The sequence below is a fragment of the Dreissena polymorpha genome, chromosome 4 (genome assembly GCF_020536995.1).
Source record: "Dreissena polymorpha isolate Duluth1 chromosome 4, UMN_Dpol_1.0, whole genome shotgun sequence".
In the NCBI taxonomy this organism is placed as follows: Eukaryota; Metazoa; Mollusca; class Bivalvia; order Myida; family Dreissenidae; genus Dreissena; species Dreissena polymorpha.
This window is the reverse complement of record NC_068358.1, coordinates 80,931,715-80,949,493: the sequence shown is the minus strand read 5'-3', so window position 1 is coordinate 80,949,493 and position 17,779 is coordinate 80,931,715. Positions and strand designations below refer to the sequence as shown.

At 35.8% G+C, this 17,779-nt stretch overlaps 2 protein-coding genes across 2 annotated transcripts in view; one reads left to right on the top strand and one right to left on the bottom strand.

Annotated features, from left to right (window-relative positions):
- Positions 1–17,779, top strand: part of LOC127879302 (molybdopterin synthase catalytic subunit-like) — a 237,775-nt gene that overhangs the window by 43,226 nt on the left and 176,770 nt on the right. The gene's annotated exons all lie outside the window — the stretch shown is intronic.
- Positions 1–17,779, bottom strand: part of LOC127879285 (probable E3 ubiquitin-protein ligase HERC1) — a 155,754-nt gene that overhangs the window by 124,111 nt on the left and 13,864 nt on the right. The window contains exons 9-13 of the mRNA XM_052426048.1: positions 15,419–15,562; positions 14,159–14,286; positions 13,460–13,604; positions 12,857–13,028; positions 12,016–12,150 (exon numbers count right to left, since the gene is read on the bottom strand). Coding sequence (XP_052282008.1) covers positions 12,016–12,150; positions 12,857–13,028; positions 13,460–13,604; positions 14,159–14,286; positions 15,419–15,562 — 724 coding nt within the window. The remainder of the gene's footprint in view (positions 1–12,015; positions 12,151–12,856; positions 13,029–13,459; positions 13,605–14,158; positions 14,287–15,418; positions 15,563–17,779) is intronic.

Here is a 17,779-nt window from a genome sequence, read left to right as displayed (position 1 = left end):
TTTGCACAATTTTTAATGCCCAACATCAATACAAAATTTAACTAATAAACATCGAAGTTATTGCAAAATGGCAGTGATATACCCCCTTAAGACCACTTGTTTATTTCAGGAAATGCATGCTCCAGTCGGTGTGCAGTAAGGCGTTAAATTTTGATGGTTCAATATCTAAAAGGGGTTACATTTTGGATGAATATACTGATCTGTTTATCCTGCAACATTGACATTTTTTTTAATTTATTCAAGTTTCATTTCACTTTGGGCGCTTTAATTCTTACTCAACATGGTATGCATAGACAGAAGTTTGGGGGTAATTTACTCTCAACAGTCCACAACTTCAAAATTTCCAATTAATGGAAACTTGATTATGCTAGAGTGAGTTTGCTAAACTTTAATTTTAAGTGCTTTTCTAAATAAACTTGCTTCCCTGATTAAATTAGAATTTAAGCCTTTATTTAAAAAGTGCTGACATTTACCCCACCTTGAATGTATACTTCAATTCAATTCTGCAATTCTAATGAGGCGCTTCTCAAGTTATCAAGATTTCCATTTACTATGAGCAAGACCATCAAAAGCAGAAGCCAGAAGGTTGAGAATTGCAGTTTTCAAAAGTTAATGCAAGACCTGCTAAATGTGTTAATTGATGAAAACAAGCTGACCATACTCTCTGCAGTACCAAGTGTCTGTATTTAATTAAAAACACCACTGCTTCACATGTGGAAAGAATAATTTAACATATAAGATTTGTTTTGCATACTTTTTAGCAGAACAGAAGGTAACTGTAATCAAGTGCTGTCATGTTCTGAATGCCCCTGAAGTATCATTTTGACCAAAACATGTGATCTTGGGAAAAACAAACATGTTTTGCTTTTTTATTGCAGAACATAAATCTCAATGTACTCTATTGAAATATGCATTTTCATTACAATCAATTTTATACTTATAATTATGCTTTGCACACGAAAACAAAACGAAAGAAAAAAAACTCATGTATACTCAGCACCTCTACTGCAGGTCTTCCATCATAATGTGAAGTTTTATTTGAATCCCTTTGATAATTTTTGAGTAATGATCTAATAAACAAGGGCTGTTTGTAAAACATGCATGCCCCCCATATGGGCTCTCTGTTGTAGTGACAGCCATTGTGTGAATATGTTTTTTGTCACTGTGACCTTGACCTTTGACCTAGTGACCTGAAAATCAATAGGGGTCATCTGCCAGTCATGATCAATGTACCTATCAAGTTTCATGATCCTAGCCATTTGCGTCCTTGAGTTATCATCCGGACACCATTTTACTATTTCGGGTCACCGTGACCTTGACCTTTGACCTAGTGACCTGAAAAACAATAGGCGTCATCTGCGAGTCATGATCAACCTACCTATCAAGTTTCATGATCCTAGGAATAAGAGTTCTTCAGTTATCATCCGGAAACCATTTTACTATTTCTGGTCATCGTGACCTTGACCTTTGACCTAGTGACCTGAAAATCAATAGGGGTCATCTGCGAGTCATGATCAACCTACCTATCAAGTTTCATGATCCTAGGCATAAGCGTTCTTGAGTTATCATCCGGAAACCATTTTACTATTTCAGGTCACTGTGACCTTGACCTTTGACCTAGTGACCTCAAAATCAATAGGGGTCATCTGCGAGTCATGATCAATCTACCTATTAAGTTTCATAATCCTAGGCCTAAGCGTTCTTGAGTTATCATCCTGAAACCATTTTACTATTTCGGGTCACCGTGACCTTGACCTTTTACCTAGTGACCTCAAATCAGTAGGGGTCATCTGCGAGTCATGATCAATGTACCTATGAAGTTTCATGATCCTAGGCCCAAGCGTTCTTGAGTTATCGTCTGACAACCACCTGGTGGACGGACCGACAGACCGACCGACAGACCGACATGAGCAAAGCAATATACCCCCTCTTCTTCGAAGGGGGGCATAATAAAACAACACTGTGTAATCTGGTTTTTCAAAAGCAAGGGATAACATTAAAAATAACACTAAAGCGGTTATATTACCATAATTCCAATTCCCATAGGACTAGATATAAAACTGCCAACTTTAAAAGTATTTTCTTTGCCTTTCCCTATATATCATATTGTGCAATAAGTATCATTATCTACAAACAAACTTTGACAAAAGCACAGTACTTAAAGTGATATTATGAGCATCTAACAGTATGTGATATGTTTATAGGTGTCTATTGCACCGTTGTTTATTTTTGGTGTTTTCACTTCATATACACTTATATTTGTTAATGCAGCATCAACATACTAAAAAAATATCCTGGAAAGAGAAAAATAATGCTTTAAATATCAACTGTACTTTTGTTTTGACAACTGACGACAGAAATGATTTAATGTACGATGTTAATCTAAATTAAGTTTTAGTGCAGATTCGTTCATGCGACACAAAGACACAATTTTGTTTTACGGATCAATTTAATTTCTTACAACAATATCTATATACATACGACACACAAACACTAACTCGAATCCTAATAAAAAGACAGTTCTGCTCCGCTTAGAGGACTGGGACAGTCATGTAAAATATCGAATATAATATATATATTTTTTATAAACAACTGTTAGCAAGATGAGTTGCAGATAATTGGTCAGTTACCACATTTTAACTCACATTTCAACTAACTCTTTTGACCTGTTAATTCTTTTCAGCTCAATTCAACAGTGAACAAGGGACAAAATTGTCACAAAACCAGGTTTTCAGTTGAAAAAAGTCTGATAAAGGGAGACAATTCAAAATGTGTATTGTTAACCCCCTTGTGTAAAAATGACATTGATTTCAATTAGAAAAAAAAAAGAGATGTGTTCGTCAGAAACACAATGCCCCCTATTGCGCCGCTTTGAAATATAATTTTTGTTTTTGTTTTGACCTTTGACCTTTAAGGATGACCTTGACCTTGAACATCCACCACTCAAAATGTGCAGCTTCATGAGATACACATGCATGCCAAATATCAAGTTTCTATCTTCAATAATGCAAAAGTTATGGCCAACGTTAAAGTGTTTTTTTCGGACGGACGGACAGACAGACATACACACATACTGACATACTGACGGACAGTTCAACTGCTATATGCCACCCTACCGGGGGCATTAAAGTCTAATAAAGAGAAACAACTCAAAATCCAAATGTGCATTGTTACTGATTGTTTATAGTTACTTAGTTTTTTCAAAATCTATTTTTGGTTGTGGCGACCTTGACCTTGGAGATATTGACGTAATTCTTTTGCGCGACACACCGTCCAATAATGGTGAACAAATATGTCAAATGATTTTAAAATGTCACAATGAATGACATAGTAATGGTCCAGACAAGCTCATTTATGGCCATTTTTGACCTTCAAACTCAAATTGTGACCTTGACCTTGGAGATATCGACATGATTCTTTCGCGCGACACACCGTCTAATGATGGTGAACAAATGCGCCAAATTATTTTGAAATCTCACAATGAAACACAAAGTAATGGCCCGGACAAGCTCATTTATGGCCATTTTTGACCTTTAAACTCAAATTGCGACCTTGACCTTGGAGATAACGACGTAATTCTTTCGCGTGACACACCTTCTTATGATGGTGAACAAATGTGCCAAATGATTTTAAAATCTGACAATGAACAACAAAGTTGTGGCCCGGACAAGCTTGTTCAGCCCGCCCGCCAGCCCGTCCGCCCGCCGACATTCGCCAATCTAATAACCAGTTTTTTCCTTCGGAAAACCTGGTTAAAAATACACATAATATCACTTTAATAAAAATGCACCCCAAACGTTCATCTTTCTATGCTAAGTTCATTTTTCTACGAAGTCCACTATGAAATGCACAAAAATGTTGCAGACACACCTAGACTACAGGAAATAACCCTAAAAAGCATGGGTGCTATCACTTTATGGCTTTTAAACCAGACGAGAAAATGTGCTCCTAAGAAATAGGCACTTCTTTTAAATGGACCAGGGAGGGATACAAAATGATTTAGTGGAATGTAGCCTTTAAGGAAAAACAAAACTTCGAGATCATGGAAAAAATTGCATTGACATCATTATGAACCAATTTGTACCACACACATTTTTTAGGTCAATTTGACAACTAAAATACCCCAAACATGCATTTGAGTACGAAACATGATAAGCCACTGGCTTGTGTTTTCTGTTCTTGGATTCCTCAAGGCAATTAAAATTCTCTAATAAGTCATATAAAACAATGAGATAAACAGCAATTTAGACATTTCTCATTTAGACATGCTTGCTTAAAAAAGATTGGATTTGCACTGAGACCCAAAAGTCAGGTTTCCATACTTTTTTTTATTTGTTGACCCGAAAATCATAATTTCTGTAAAAAATGGAAGAAAAAACATACATAATTATATTAATCACACACATTTTTCTGCCAAGTAATGCAATCAATAACAAGAGCACCGCCTTGCGGGTGCAGACCGCTCATCTATTTTCTTTTTAAAGGTGAAGGGACTCTCATTTTCAATCACAAAGGAGGGAGAAGTGGAGTGAAGAGGGGTGTATAGTGTGGGGTTGTGGACATTTATTACATTATCTTCCAAAAAAGCGAAAAAAAAAAAAAAAAAAAAAATCGGGGGGAGAGGGGGGGGGGTTTGGGGGGGCGATGGGGGGGGGGGGGGGGTTTGGGTGCGATGGTTGGACGGTATTTCAAACATAACGCGATGGTTGGACGGTATTTCAAACATAACCGTTTTAAAAAAAAAAATGGGGGGGGGGGTATAGTGTGAGGGTGTGGTGGTAATTTGTGAGATGATCTTAAAAAAAAAAAAAAAAAAAAAAAAAAACAACAAAAAAATTGGGGGGGGGGGTGGGGTGGGGGGGTGGGGTGGGGGGGGGGTGGGGGGGTATAGTGTGAGGGTGTGGTGGTCATTTGTGAGATGATCTTAAAAAAAAAAAAAAAAAAAAAAAAAATAGGGGGGGGGGAGGGGGGAGGGGGGGGAGGCGGGGGAGGGCACGGGGGATGGTTTGGGTAGAGTCTATTGTGGTATGTCAGGTAAGAGTAGTTTCATCAAAGTATCAATCAAATCTAATCATAAATAAAGAAGTTATGGCAATTTTAGCAAAATTTAATAATTTGACCTTGAGAGTCAAGGTCATTCAAATATCAAAGTAAAATTCAAGTTGCCAGGTACAGTAACCTCATGATAGCATGTAAGTATTTGAAGTTTGAAAGCAATAGCCTTGATACTTAAGAAGTAAAGTGGATCGAAACACAAAATTTAACCATATATTAAAAGTTACTAAGTCAAAAAAGGGCCATAATTCCGTAACAATGACAACCAGAGTTATGCAACTTGTCCTTTTACTGTACCCTTATGATAGTTTGTGAGTGTTCCAAGTATGAAAGCAATATCTATGATACTTTAGGGGTAAAGTGGACCAAAACATAAATCTTAACCAAATTTTCAATTTTCTAAGTATAAAGGGCCCATAATTCCGTCCAAATGCCAGTCAGAGTTACATAACTTTGCCTGCACGGTCCCCTTATGATAGTTCATAAATCTTGCAAGTATGAAAGCAATAGCTTTGATACTGTAGGAATAAAGTGGACCTAAACACAAAACTTAATCAAATTTTCAATTTTCTAAGTATAAAAAGGGCACATAATTCTGTCAAAATGCCAGTCAGAGTTACATTACTTTGCCTGCACAGTCCCCTTATGATAGTTAGTAAGTGTTGCAAGTATGAAAGCAATAGCTTTGATGCTTAAGGAATAAAATGGACCTAAACACAAAACTTAACCAAAATTGTCAATTTTCTAAGTATAAAAAGGGCACATAATTCTGTCAAAATGCATGCCAGAGTTATCTAACTTTGCCTGCCCAGTCCCCTCATGATAGTAAGTAAGTGTACCAAGTTTGAATGCAATAGCATTGATACTTACTGAGAAAAGTGGAACTAAACGCAAAACTTAACCAAAATTTTCAATTTTTTAAGTATAAAAAGGGCACATAATTCTGTCAAAATGCACGCCAGAGTTATCTAACTTTGCCTGCCCAGTCCCCTCATGATAGTAAGTAAGTGTACCAAGTTTGAATGCAATAGCATTGATACTTTCTGAGAAAAGTGGACCTAAACGCAAAACTTAACCGGACGCCGACGCCAACGCCAACGCCGACGCCAAGGTGATGACAATAGCTCATAATTTTTTTTCAAAAAATAGATGAGCTAAAAAAAAGTAACTAAATAGTGATTTTCTTCAAAATGGGCCTTGAAGACCTGGTACCTGGTTTTATTCTGCCTCTGTTGCAAACATTTACCAAATAAAGCAGGGTCGAATAAATATTTCTATCTCCGGTCAACAGGAAGTAGTGTATTCCTACGCACTCTGTGAAGATAAACATGTTCTAATATTTGACATTTGAAATTTATTGGCACGCATCGTGAATGTTGTCGTTATTTCCACTTTGGGGAAAATTGTGCGCATGGGAATTTTTGCGGCGTTCTCCTTTTTGGGGGATTTGTTTACTTACTCTCTCATTATTACAATACATTTGTACATGTTTGCACTATATTCATTGTTTTTTTCATAATTTATTACATTTTGCAAGATTACATTGAAATAGAATCGAGACATAATAATCATGAGACACATCTTTCTACTAATGAAAAAAAAAAAAAATTTTTTTTTTTTTTTTTTTTTTTTAGGGGGAATTTTTGGTTCTGAAAGGGGAAAAAACCAGCCTAGTTTGGTGGGGGAAGACGCCGATATTCGGCGTCTGTTATATAAGGTAAAAAAAAACCTGATTATATAATCATCCTTTTTTTCTTCTTTAAAATATATTACCGAACCAGCTTTCTGTATTTATCATTTTTCATTTACTTGATTACGCAACTTATGACGTATCTAGTGTGACTTCATTTCTCAGACGAAACATACCATCTAGTTTCTCTCAGGATTTTAGGGACAACAATTTGACATGGTGGTTTTAACAGTAATTTTTTTTATATTTTTAAAGCATCGAACGAATCATAAACATATTTCGGATTGTGTGTTTGTCTTTCATAATTGTTAACTTCGATAGGAATAAAATAGTTGAATTATCCGTAGGGATATTAAATAATTATAACTCTCTGATTATACTCCTTTAATTGACGTTTCGGCATAATGCCTTTATCAAAACAATGGAAATAATATGTTAACTACATTTTTACGTCTTTTGACTGCATAATTTAAATAACAAAGAAAAATGTTTTTAAACGTCAAATAACGTACATGATGACGTCATAAATGGCGTTATATAAAATGGCGCCAAAAAATGTAAAAATTCGCCAAAAATGAAATGACGTTAAACACTTACATATTGTGTCTTAATCTTATGTTAAATGTGTGCTTTATATATTTAAGAAATTGATATTTTACAATAAAACAATCATCATCATATGTAATTATAATCTACCTAAACTTATTATCATAAATTAAATAGGGTAAACTTATTTAATGACTAATTATTTCAATCCATATCTTTGTAAAATATTATAATGATATTTGATTCAATAATCATACATACTTGCTATTCTATATATCATATACACATTATGGACAAGATAAATTGCATAAAGTACTATTATTTTTACATTCATTTATGTTGATGATTAATATACAGTCCACTCTCGTTATCTCGACATCGGATATCTCGATATTCTCGATATGTTGAAGTAAGCTCAATGTCCCAACTTTTTTCCTTCTTTATCTATATAAATAAACATCGCATATGTCGATTTTCGTTATGTCGAATAATTCGATATCTCGATATAAAACTTTGTCCCGAGTCCCGATTTTACATGTTTTTACTGTGGTTTATCTCGAAGTGCGAATAACTGTTCCAGTGTCAGCAAAAGGTGAGAAATTTTGCCTTTGATACTTCACCGTTCCGCTCCGCCCGGCTGCTCCCGATACTGTGCGGTAGGAAATCGATCCGTTAATTGCATCAATAATCACACGTGTGTAATGTCGTTAGCCATTAACACTTGAGTAAGGTCTGTCACTTTAACTGTCACTTTAACATCAATTAACTGCAATTAATATACAGCCTGCCGAAAGGCCGAAATACTAATTGTTTTTACAAACAATATTCCAAAATGCATTGAGTTATATTTTTACTAATAATCGATTGAACTTTGCATTTCAAACTACAAAATGTACATGTACAGTTTAGTATTCCGGAACGTGATTTACGCATGATCAGATGGAAAACCTTGTCTTGATTGGACGTCAATTGCATCATAACTTTAAATAGCAACATTACCGGATGTTTTCTTGACAGTTTAGAAATATTATAACCGCATGCAATTATGTTATACTTAAAACGTCATTTAAAGCATTTAAATAGCAAAATTAATCGTGCCTCGTAAAAACGCGTATATATCAGGTAGAGAGTATTATTCCACACGGTGACGGCTTTAGTTAGACCTCTTAGCTGGTATTTAGATGTTAAAAACAAGGTAAATTTTCGTCTCATATTTCTTTGAAAACGCCTAATCGGATATCTCGAACTCTCGTTATCTCGATATTTTTTCTTGTTCCCGCTGACTTCGAGATAACGAGAGTCAACTGTAAAATGTTTTTCACATATATTTTTTACAAGATAGTTTCCCGTAGCAGCACATCAAGTTGATTTTTTGTATTTAGTCCTTTTGGTGATTGCGTTTTACTCCTGAACCTGGTAGAGAAAAGTGGCTAAATGCTTATATAGAAGCAGTTAAAAATGATATTCTAAATGGCATAAAAGAAAATGGACAGTCAAATATTACAAAACAAGAAAAACAAGCATTACACACGTTACTAAATGATTCCAGTATAATAATAAGGCCTGCAGACAAAGGTTCTGGAATAGTGATAACAGACGCAAATGAATATGTAGAAAAACTCAGGAATGAACTTAATGACAGCACATCATATGAAAAAACTAATGGGAATGGACTTGAAAATGCAAACAAAAAGGTGAAGCAACTAGCAAATAAACTATTTAAAAACGGCATTATCTCAAAGAACCTACAACAATACTTGATACCCAAATATCCATCAAGAGGGAAACTCAAAGGAAATCCAAAAATACATAAAAAAGGCAACCCGTATAGAACAATCGTAAATGGCATTGGAACAAGTACTGAAAGAATGGCAGAGGTAGCAGAAAAGGAATTAGAAACCTATGTTATAAAAACACCAAGCTATATAAGAGACACCACAGCATTTTTAAACGCTATAGAGAGGGAAATAACAACACCATTGCCAGAAGGAATTATCTTATACTGCTTTGATGTTGTCAAGTTATACCCATCGATTCCAAAGAAAGAGGGCCTAGAGGCGTGCAAACAAGCTTTAAATGAACGCTGTACTAAGACCATCAACACTGAAGCGGTGATTGAAATGATTGAAACTGTTTTAGAAAATAATGTGATCGAATTTTGTGGACAAGAATACAGACAAAAAGAGGGAGTAGCTATTGGATCAAAACTTGGGAGAAATTATGCCTGTTGTTACATGAGAAAATGGGATGAACAATTATCTTAATACAATAAACAACCAATATTCTATAAACGTTTCATAGATGATGGGTTTGGACTATGGACACATGGAATTGACGAACTCCTGAAATTTTTCGACTATGCGAACAAAATACATGAAAACATCAAAGTAGAATTAAGATGGAACACAACACAGATAGACTTCTTAGACACAAAAATTCAACTAGAAGACAATAAAATAACAACTGATTTATACTCAAAGCCAACCGATAAGCATCAATATGTCCAATATGACTCAGACCATCCAACAAATGTGAAGAAAGCAATACCTTATGGATTAGGAATACGTTTAAAAAGAATATGTTCTGACGAAAACAAATACAGACATCGGAAAAAAGAACTAAAACAGAATCTACAGAAAAGAGGATATCCAAATAAATTTGTTAACCATGAGTTATCCCGAGTTGATAATTTAAATAGGAAAGACTTACTAAAGAAGAAAGAAACAAATAAAACAGCCAACAAGAGAGTACCACTAGCTATAACTTATTCTAACAACCTTCCAAATATCCACTCAATAATTCGAAAACATACTGACAAACTATATAAATCAGACAGAATGAAAAATATATTCCCAGACGTACCAATAGTTGCATACAGACGAGATAGGAATATCGGTGACATTTTAGTTCATGGAAAAACAAATAAAGAGAAAAACAAACGTTTTCAACTAATACCACAATCGTGTAAGACTAATTGTATAGTCTGTAAAATGTTGAAAAAAGGTTTTCATAACAACCCAAAAAGTGAAATTCCAAACGAAGCAATAAAACAGAACTATAACATTTATAACTTGGTGTATGGTATATTTTGTATTAAATGCCAAAAGATGGTATACGTCGGAGAGACAAGCAGATCATTAAAGGAACGTGCCAAAGAACACGAAGCTGATGTGCGGCTACGAAGAAATAAACCAATCTCAGAACATTTCAATGGTGCGGGCCACAGAGTGCAGGATATGGGTGTATCAGTGTTAACACAAATAAGAGACAGTTCCCATTATTACAGACAAATTAAAGAATTGGAATTTATAAAGTAGTTTCAAACGCAATCACCAAATGGACTAAATACAAAAAATCAACTTGATGTGCTGCTACGGGAAACTATCTTGTAAAAAATATATGTGAAAAACATTTTATATTAATCATCAACATAAATGAATGTAAAAATAATAGTACTTTATGCAATTTATCTTGTCCATAATGTGTATATGATATATAGAATAGCAAGTATGTATGATTATTGAATCAAATATCATTATAATATTTTACAAAGATATGGATTGAAATAATTAGTCATTAAATAAGTTTACCCTATTTAATTTATGATAATAAGTTTAGGTAGATTATAATTACATATGATGATGATTGTTTTATTGTAAAATATCAATTTCTTAAATATATAAAGCACACATTTACCATAAGATTAAGACACAATATGTAAGTGTTTAACGTCATTTCATTTTTGGCGAATTTTTACATTTTTTGGCGCCATTTTATATAACGCCATTTATGACGTCATCATGTACGTTATTTGACGTTTAAAAACATTTTTCTTTGTTATTTAAATTATGCAGTCAAAAGACGTAAAAATGTAGTTAACATATTATTTCCATTGTTTTGATAAAGGCATTATGCCGAAACGTCAATTAAAGGAGTATAATCAGAGAGGAATAAAATAATTCGCTACAGCAGGATTACGATTTCGTAAATCGGGTTTTGGGTCAGAGTGGTTAGCATTCTATACAAACGCTATCAAAAAATAGTGTGGTTTTGAATACATTTCGATAATAGGGATGGAAAAACATAAAATGGTTTTCGACAAAGGGCTTTAGCTTTTGTTTTGCTGCTGCATTTTTTTCCCCAATTTTTACCAAGAAAAATATCACATTCTCGATTTGTTTCGGCCCAAAAAAGAAAAATATTTTCTTTTTCTAAGCCTCACCAGATAAACTTTTTCCATCTCAGCACCAACCATGTATTCTCTATATCTTTAAGGTAAAATAAAACTCATTCAACACTTCCCCATACTGCTGTTATCATTAAATGAAGTTTCATTTGAATCCCTTCATTACTTCCTAATTTATACATTACCTGTACACAAGAAACAGAATATACACAAATGCTATATGCCAGCCTACAATGGCATAAAAACAGAACATTTTAGGAACTTTAAACTCTTGTACATGGAAGGACGAACATGATCATTCCGTGACATTTCTTACTATATTCAAATTTTAAAGGCTTCATTTCCAACCCTTAGATACTGATGAGCAGCAAACAGCATAAAACCTGAACAGACTGTGAGTTACTCGCAGGCTGTTCTGGTTTTATGCTGGTTGCAAAAGCCATTTTCACTTTGCTTCTTATGGGGGGAAAGGGTTATTGCAATAGAAAGACCATGAAAATTTAATCTCCGCCAATATTAACAATTTCACAGAACTCACTGATTGTTGGTGAAAGGGGTGGGAGGTGCGCCTTCTACAAATCCCTGGCAGTATCTCTCCAGGAATGAGCGCAGCACATTGAATGTCCCTTCCTGGATATCCACGCAGTACACCTTGTGGAGAGACATCAAGCGCCTGTAATGAGCAATGGCAGCAACATTAGACGCCTGCAATAAACATTCACAACAAATATATCAATATTCATGGTCAAGCAGCTTTGGTAAAGCCAAATGTAATTTGGGCTAGTAGAAATTCAGCAGTATAAATTGTAATAAATGTTTATACAGTAAAAGTACACATGTTAACTTTGCTGGCAATATGATTTAGGCTTGTGATTGAATCGTTGGGTAGACTGCAAAATAATTATAATATAACTTTGATCTATATTTTATATTTATTGGGTGTAACTTATTTGCTTTCTGATGTGTACAAATACAAACGCTGAGAGATTGTATCCAATAGACTTTATTGCCATTAAATGATTCTTCTAAAGTACATTATAGAATTTCCATGGAACGCCTGCCAGTCCTATGACAAAGCTGGCAACAACTGGGATTAAACAATCTGCGTAATGCTAAAGAGCGGCATCATGCCAAAATAGGTCTCAGGCCATATAGGGCAAGCATACCTCTTGAGTCCAGCCTGCGCATCTGCCCAGTCTGGTAAGGAGCTACACTGTCCAAAAAGGATAATATAAACCTTTCATGTCTTTATGATCCACAACAGACTACGCAGATGCACAGGCTGGTCAAGAGATATGCTGGTCTTATATGACATTAGACCCAGTTTCTCAATTCATCTAAAATGTCTTTTTACACGAACCAAGTGTACTGAACTGTACCTGTCACTGGGAACTGCAGTCCATGCAAGACTATGAGAGGTGCCAGCTGATATCTGGTGTATGGGTACCTTGGTAAGGCCAACGACCCGCTTAGGCCGCGTCACAGGGCTCTGGGAGTGACCCTGACCACACTGGCCCATAGCATTGTTGCCCCAGGCAAATACACTGTTGTCTGAAATTGGGGGAGTCAGTTAAAATCTATGTTTGAATTTTGGCTATATTCTTAAAGGAATGGAGTTATTTGAATTACCATTAAAGTCTGTGATGCAAGTTTTCAAATGAAAAATCCGATAACTTATTGATTAATTCACAAAAATTTATTTACCTGTAAAAAACTTGTTTGCCTCTTAATAAACTCACACTGAGCCAATAGAGACCCATGAGCATAATAAATAATGGTACTTGAATTTAGTGATTTGTAGCCCGATAAAAGGTAATATGTTAGAATTTCTTAAATTAATAGTACTAAAGAATATTAATTTTGTTTACACCATAGCTGAGAGCAATTTGGCCAGTTGTATCTGACATACGCTGATCAAAGCGAAGTATCTCCATACAGAACAAATTACATTGAGAAAGAACATACAGGAGCAGTAAAATTACCATATGTGAGAGCAAGGCAGTGGTTGTCGCCGCTAGCGATGTCAATCACCCGGACAGTCTGAAGGTCCTCCAGGAGGCGAGGCTTGGCATCTATGGCGTCTGGTGACCCACAGCCGATCACTGAGCCACTGCCCCACACATACACCTGCACACGAGATTAACACTGGTCATGTACAGTGGACTCATGTGAACATGTACACATACACATGCTGCAAGTTATTGACGTTTTGCTTAACAAAAGTTGGATACAAAAAAATTAATAATTTATGCAAATACAACAGTTTCACTCATAACCTTTTAAATGTTCAAGTTAAATTTATATTGCTATTGGTTAACAATTCAAATAAGAACCAAAAACTTTCATTTTTTATATTGTTCAGGGAATATATGAAAAACACAACAAACTGTCAACAGATGTCAAAAACAAACGAGTAATATAGTAAATACATTTTAAGTACTGTTCACCACAAATCAGCAAATATTCTGAATCTTTAATGAAATTAAGTAGAAACCACAAAATTAAGATTAAGGAAAGTAAGTGTAATATTAATATCACACTAAATGATCTCTTTTATCAAGTATTATTACTATTTTGTAATATTTAGTATTAATATATATATTTTATAATCTTGTTCAGTATTTTTACAAGTGAATTTCTTGATATAATTTGTATAAACCCACAGGAGAGGTCTAGCCTACCTGTCCAGTGTTGGTTAGGGCTAAGGTGAAGTGACAGCCACACGTGACTTTCTGAATGACCAGACCAGTCAGGGAGTCCACAACCTTGGGCTTGTACTGGCGGCAGGTGTCTCCATGTCCCAGCTTGCCTGAAATATAGTGGAGTGTCACTGTGATATAGCTTACATGAAATAACGTGGAATGTCAGCTAGACCTACCTTGCCTGAAATATAGTGGAATGTCATCGTGATCTAGCTTACATGAAATTGAGTGTCACCATTACATAGCTTCCCTTAAATATAGTTGAGTATTACTGTGACCTAGCTTGCCTGAAATATAGTAGAGTGTCATCGGGACCTAGCTTGCATGAATTATAGTGGAGTGTCACCTTGACAAAGCTTGCCTGAAGTATAGTGGAGTGTCATCATGACCTAGCTTGCCAAAAATATGGTGATATGTCACCTTGACATAGCTTGCCTGAAATATAGTGGTGCCACCATGACTTAGCTTGCCTCAAATATATTGGATTGTCACATTGACCTAGCTTGCCTGAAATATAGTGGAGTGTTACCTCGACCTAGCTTGCCTAAAATCAGAGGAGTGTTTCATGAACTAGTTTTCCCAGAAATATAGTAGTGTCACCATGACCTTGATTTCATGAAATACAGTGGAGTAACAGTGACCTAGTTTGCCTGAAATATAGTAACATGTCATAGTGACCTAGCTAACCTAAAGAACATTAATTTGTCAATGTGACCAAACTTATCTGAAGTACAGTGAACTGTCACTGTGACCTTCATTGCCTGAAATATTGCAGGGTGTCATTGTAACCTGGCTTAGCTTAATATAGTGGTGTAATATAACCTAGCTTGCATGAAATACAGTAAACTGCACTGTGGTTGTGAATTGTTACTCTGTCCTAGCCTCTAAACACTTGGCCAAATTATAGGGAAACTAGCTTGTCAAAAATATGACATCATGGTAGCCTAGCTTGCCTGAAATCAAGTTGAATGTAAAATTAATGAACCATGACCTAACTAGCCTGATTTTAAAGGGAAGAACACAGAAACCTGTAACTCTTTACTGAATGATTTGCTGCATCCGATATGAAGATGCTAAGTAGATTTCCCTACATCATCAATATAGCCTGCTCACATGACTGTATGAAGTCCAAGAGGGTTGAAAACTTGATAACAGACATGCCTGCTACTTGCATATCCAAACCCTCTTACCAACATTGGCACTACCACAGGCAACATGGTCTAATGTTTATTGTATTACCTGCATCTCCACTTCCAAAGGACCAGATAGTCTTGCCATCCTTGGATACGGCCACAGTGTGGGAGCTACCACAAGCAACATGGTCCAGGGGGGGTAAGTCCTTGACCTTTGTGGGCAGGTTCTTACTGGCGCTGTCACCATGACCTGAACATGAACAACACACAATCTCTACCAATAGATTAATAACTAGAGATTTGTCACTAATGTAAATAATACCAATTCACCTTGACAGAAATGTTCAAGAGCACACACAAAATATACGTGTGGACTAATCAGTATGAAAAAGTGATTTGAAAATTTACACTTCATGCTCATGACATATATTAAGCTTTTTCTTACAGTAGGTCAGTCATAGCAAAGCATTTGAGGCCGACCAACCAACTGACAGTCTGTCAAGAGTGACTCAATATAACCTCATCCAGCACAGCATTGATTATATTATTTTTGGTTCTGCAGATCCGATATCTATATATACTGCCAACCGCCCTTTCGAGCACTATAGGCAGAGGGACATTATCGAGTCCGTTTCCTGGAAAGAACCAGTACTTGGTGTCTATGGAGGAGATAATGAGAACGCTCCCCGAGTAGGGAGCGAACCCACGAACTCCCGATCGCTAGGCGGACACCTCATCCATTACACCACCGCAATCTCCGATATTGATTGGGCTTGAAAAAATCTGTTTGAAATTACTGGCATTTGGTCAGACTTTTTTTTTAATTGTTCAGTCACTTTTAAAACACAATTATCACCTTGTTACAATTTGTTAACACAAAGCACATGTTTTATGGCAACAATGAACTTAAGATGCACAAGTGGATGGAATACAGATGTGTGCATGACCCCAATCAATATCAATCAATAACTGGTCTGGTTTTGCCGTACTTTGGTGCCTTTATTATACAAGTATACACCCATCTTAATCTACTGTATACTCCTCCACATTTAAATTATGGCCATGTCAACATATAAAGACTGCTAACAGCAATAGATTGTTATCCTCAAGAAAATCATGCATTTTCTGCATTTCCATTTTTGTAGTTCTTAGTTGAAATTCGTAATATCACAATGTGAACAACAAGAGGGCCATGATGGCCCTGTATCGCTCCACTGTCTTTTCTTTGCGAAGAAAACGTGCAATGCGCATGGGTTGAAATGTACTCAAGCATGTGACTTTCTCTTTCTATCCCTCATCCCACTGGGGGTTTACAGTTGGAAGGGTGAGCATTTTTATATATGGAAAAAGTTTCTACCGTCTTAACTAAACAGACTTAAAAGCCCGGGAATTGTTGCACAGGTCCTTTGCTTATAACGTAGGTACATTTATCTCTCCAAAAGATATTGTCGTTCTTTCTATGTCACATATTTTTAGATGCTGAAGATCAAATCTACGTATTTGATTTGAAACAGATTCACAAGAGCCATAGGAATCAAAATGCCTTAACCCTTTACCAAACAACACATTTTGGACTTTCCCAATTTGAAAGAGGTTGCAAACGTCAATTAAATTAAAATGGAATATGAAGGAAATGATCAGGTAGGGTAGAAATCATTGTGATAAAAGGAGAAATTTGTGCCCTATGCCATACGGTTATGGACAAGAAGATTTTTAAAGTTTGCACAAAATAGGCCTTATATAAGCAAATTTTCAATTTTTGACCCCCCGGGACAGGGTCAAATTTGACCCCAGGGGCATAATTGGAACAAACTTGGTAGAGGACTATTAGATGTCACTACATACCAAATTTGGTAGCCATAGGCCCAATGGTTATGGACGTAAAGATTTTTAAAGTTTTCACAAAATAGGCCTTATAAAAGCAAATTTTCAATTTTTTTACCCCCCGGGCAAGGTCAAATTTGACCCCAGGGGCATAATTTGAACAAACTTGGTAGAGGACTATAAGATGTCACTACATACTAAATTTGGTAGCCCTACGCCCAATGGTTATGGACAAGAAGATTTTTAAAGTTTGCACAAAATAGGCCTTATATAAGCAAATTTTCAATTTTTTGACCCCCCGGGGCAGGGTCAAATTTGATCCCAGGGGCATAATTTGAACAAACTTGTTAGAGGACTATAAGATGTCACTACATACTAAATTTGGTAGCCCTACGCCCAATGGTTATGGACAAGAAGATTTTTAAAGTTTGCACAAAATAGGCCTTATATAAGCAAATTTTCAATTTTTTGACCCCCCGGGGCAGGGTCAAATTTGACCCCAGGGGCATAAAATTTGCACAAAATAGGCCTTATATAAGCAAATTTTCAATTTTTTGACCCCCCGGGGCAGGGTCAAATTACACCGCAGGGGCATAATTTGAACAAACTTGGTAGAGGACTATAAGATGTCACTACATAGCAA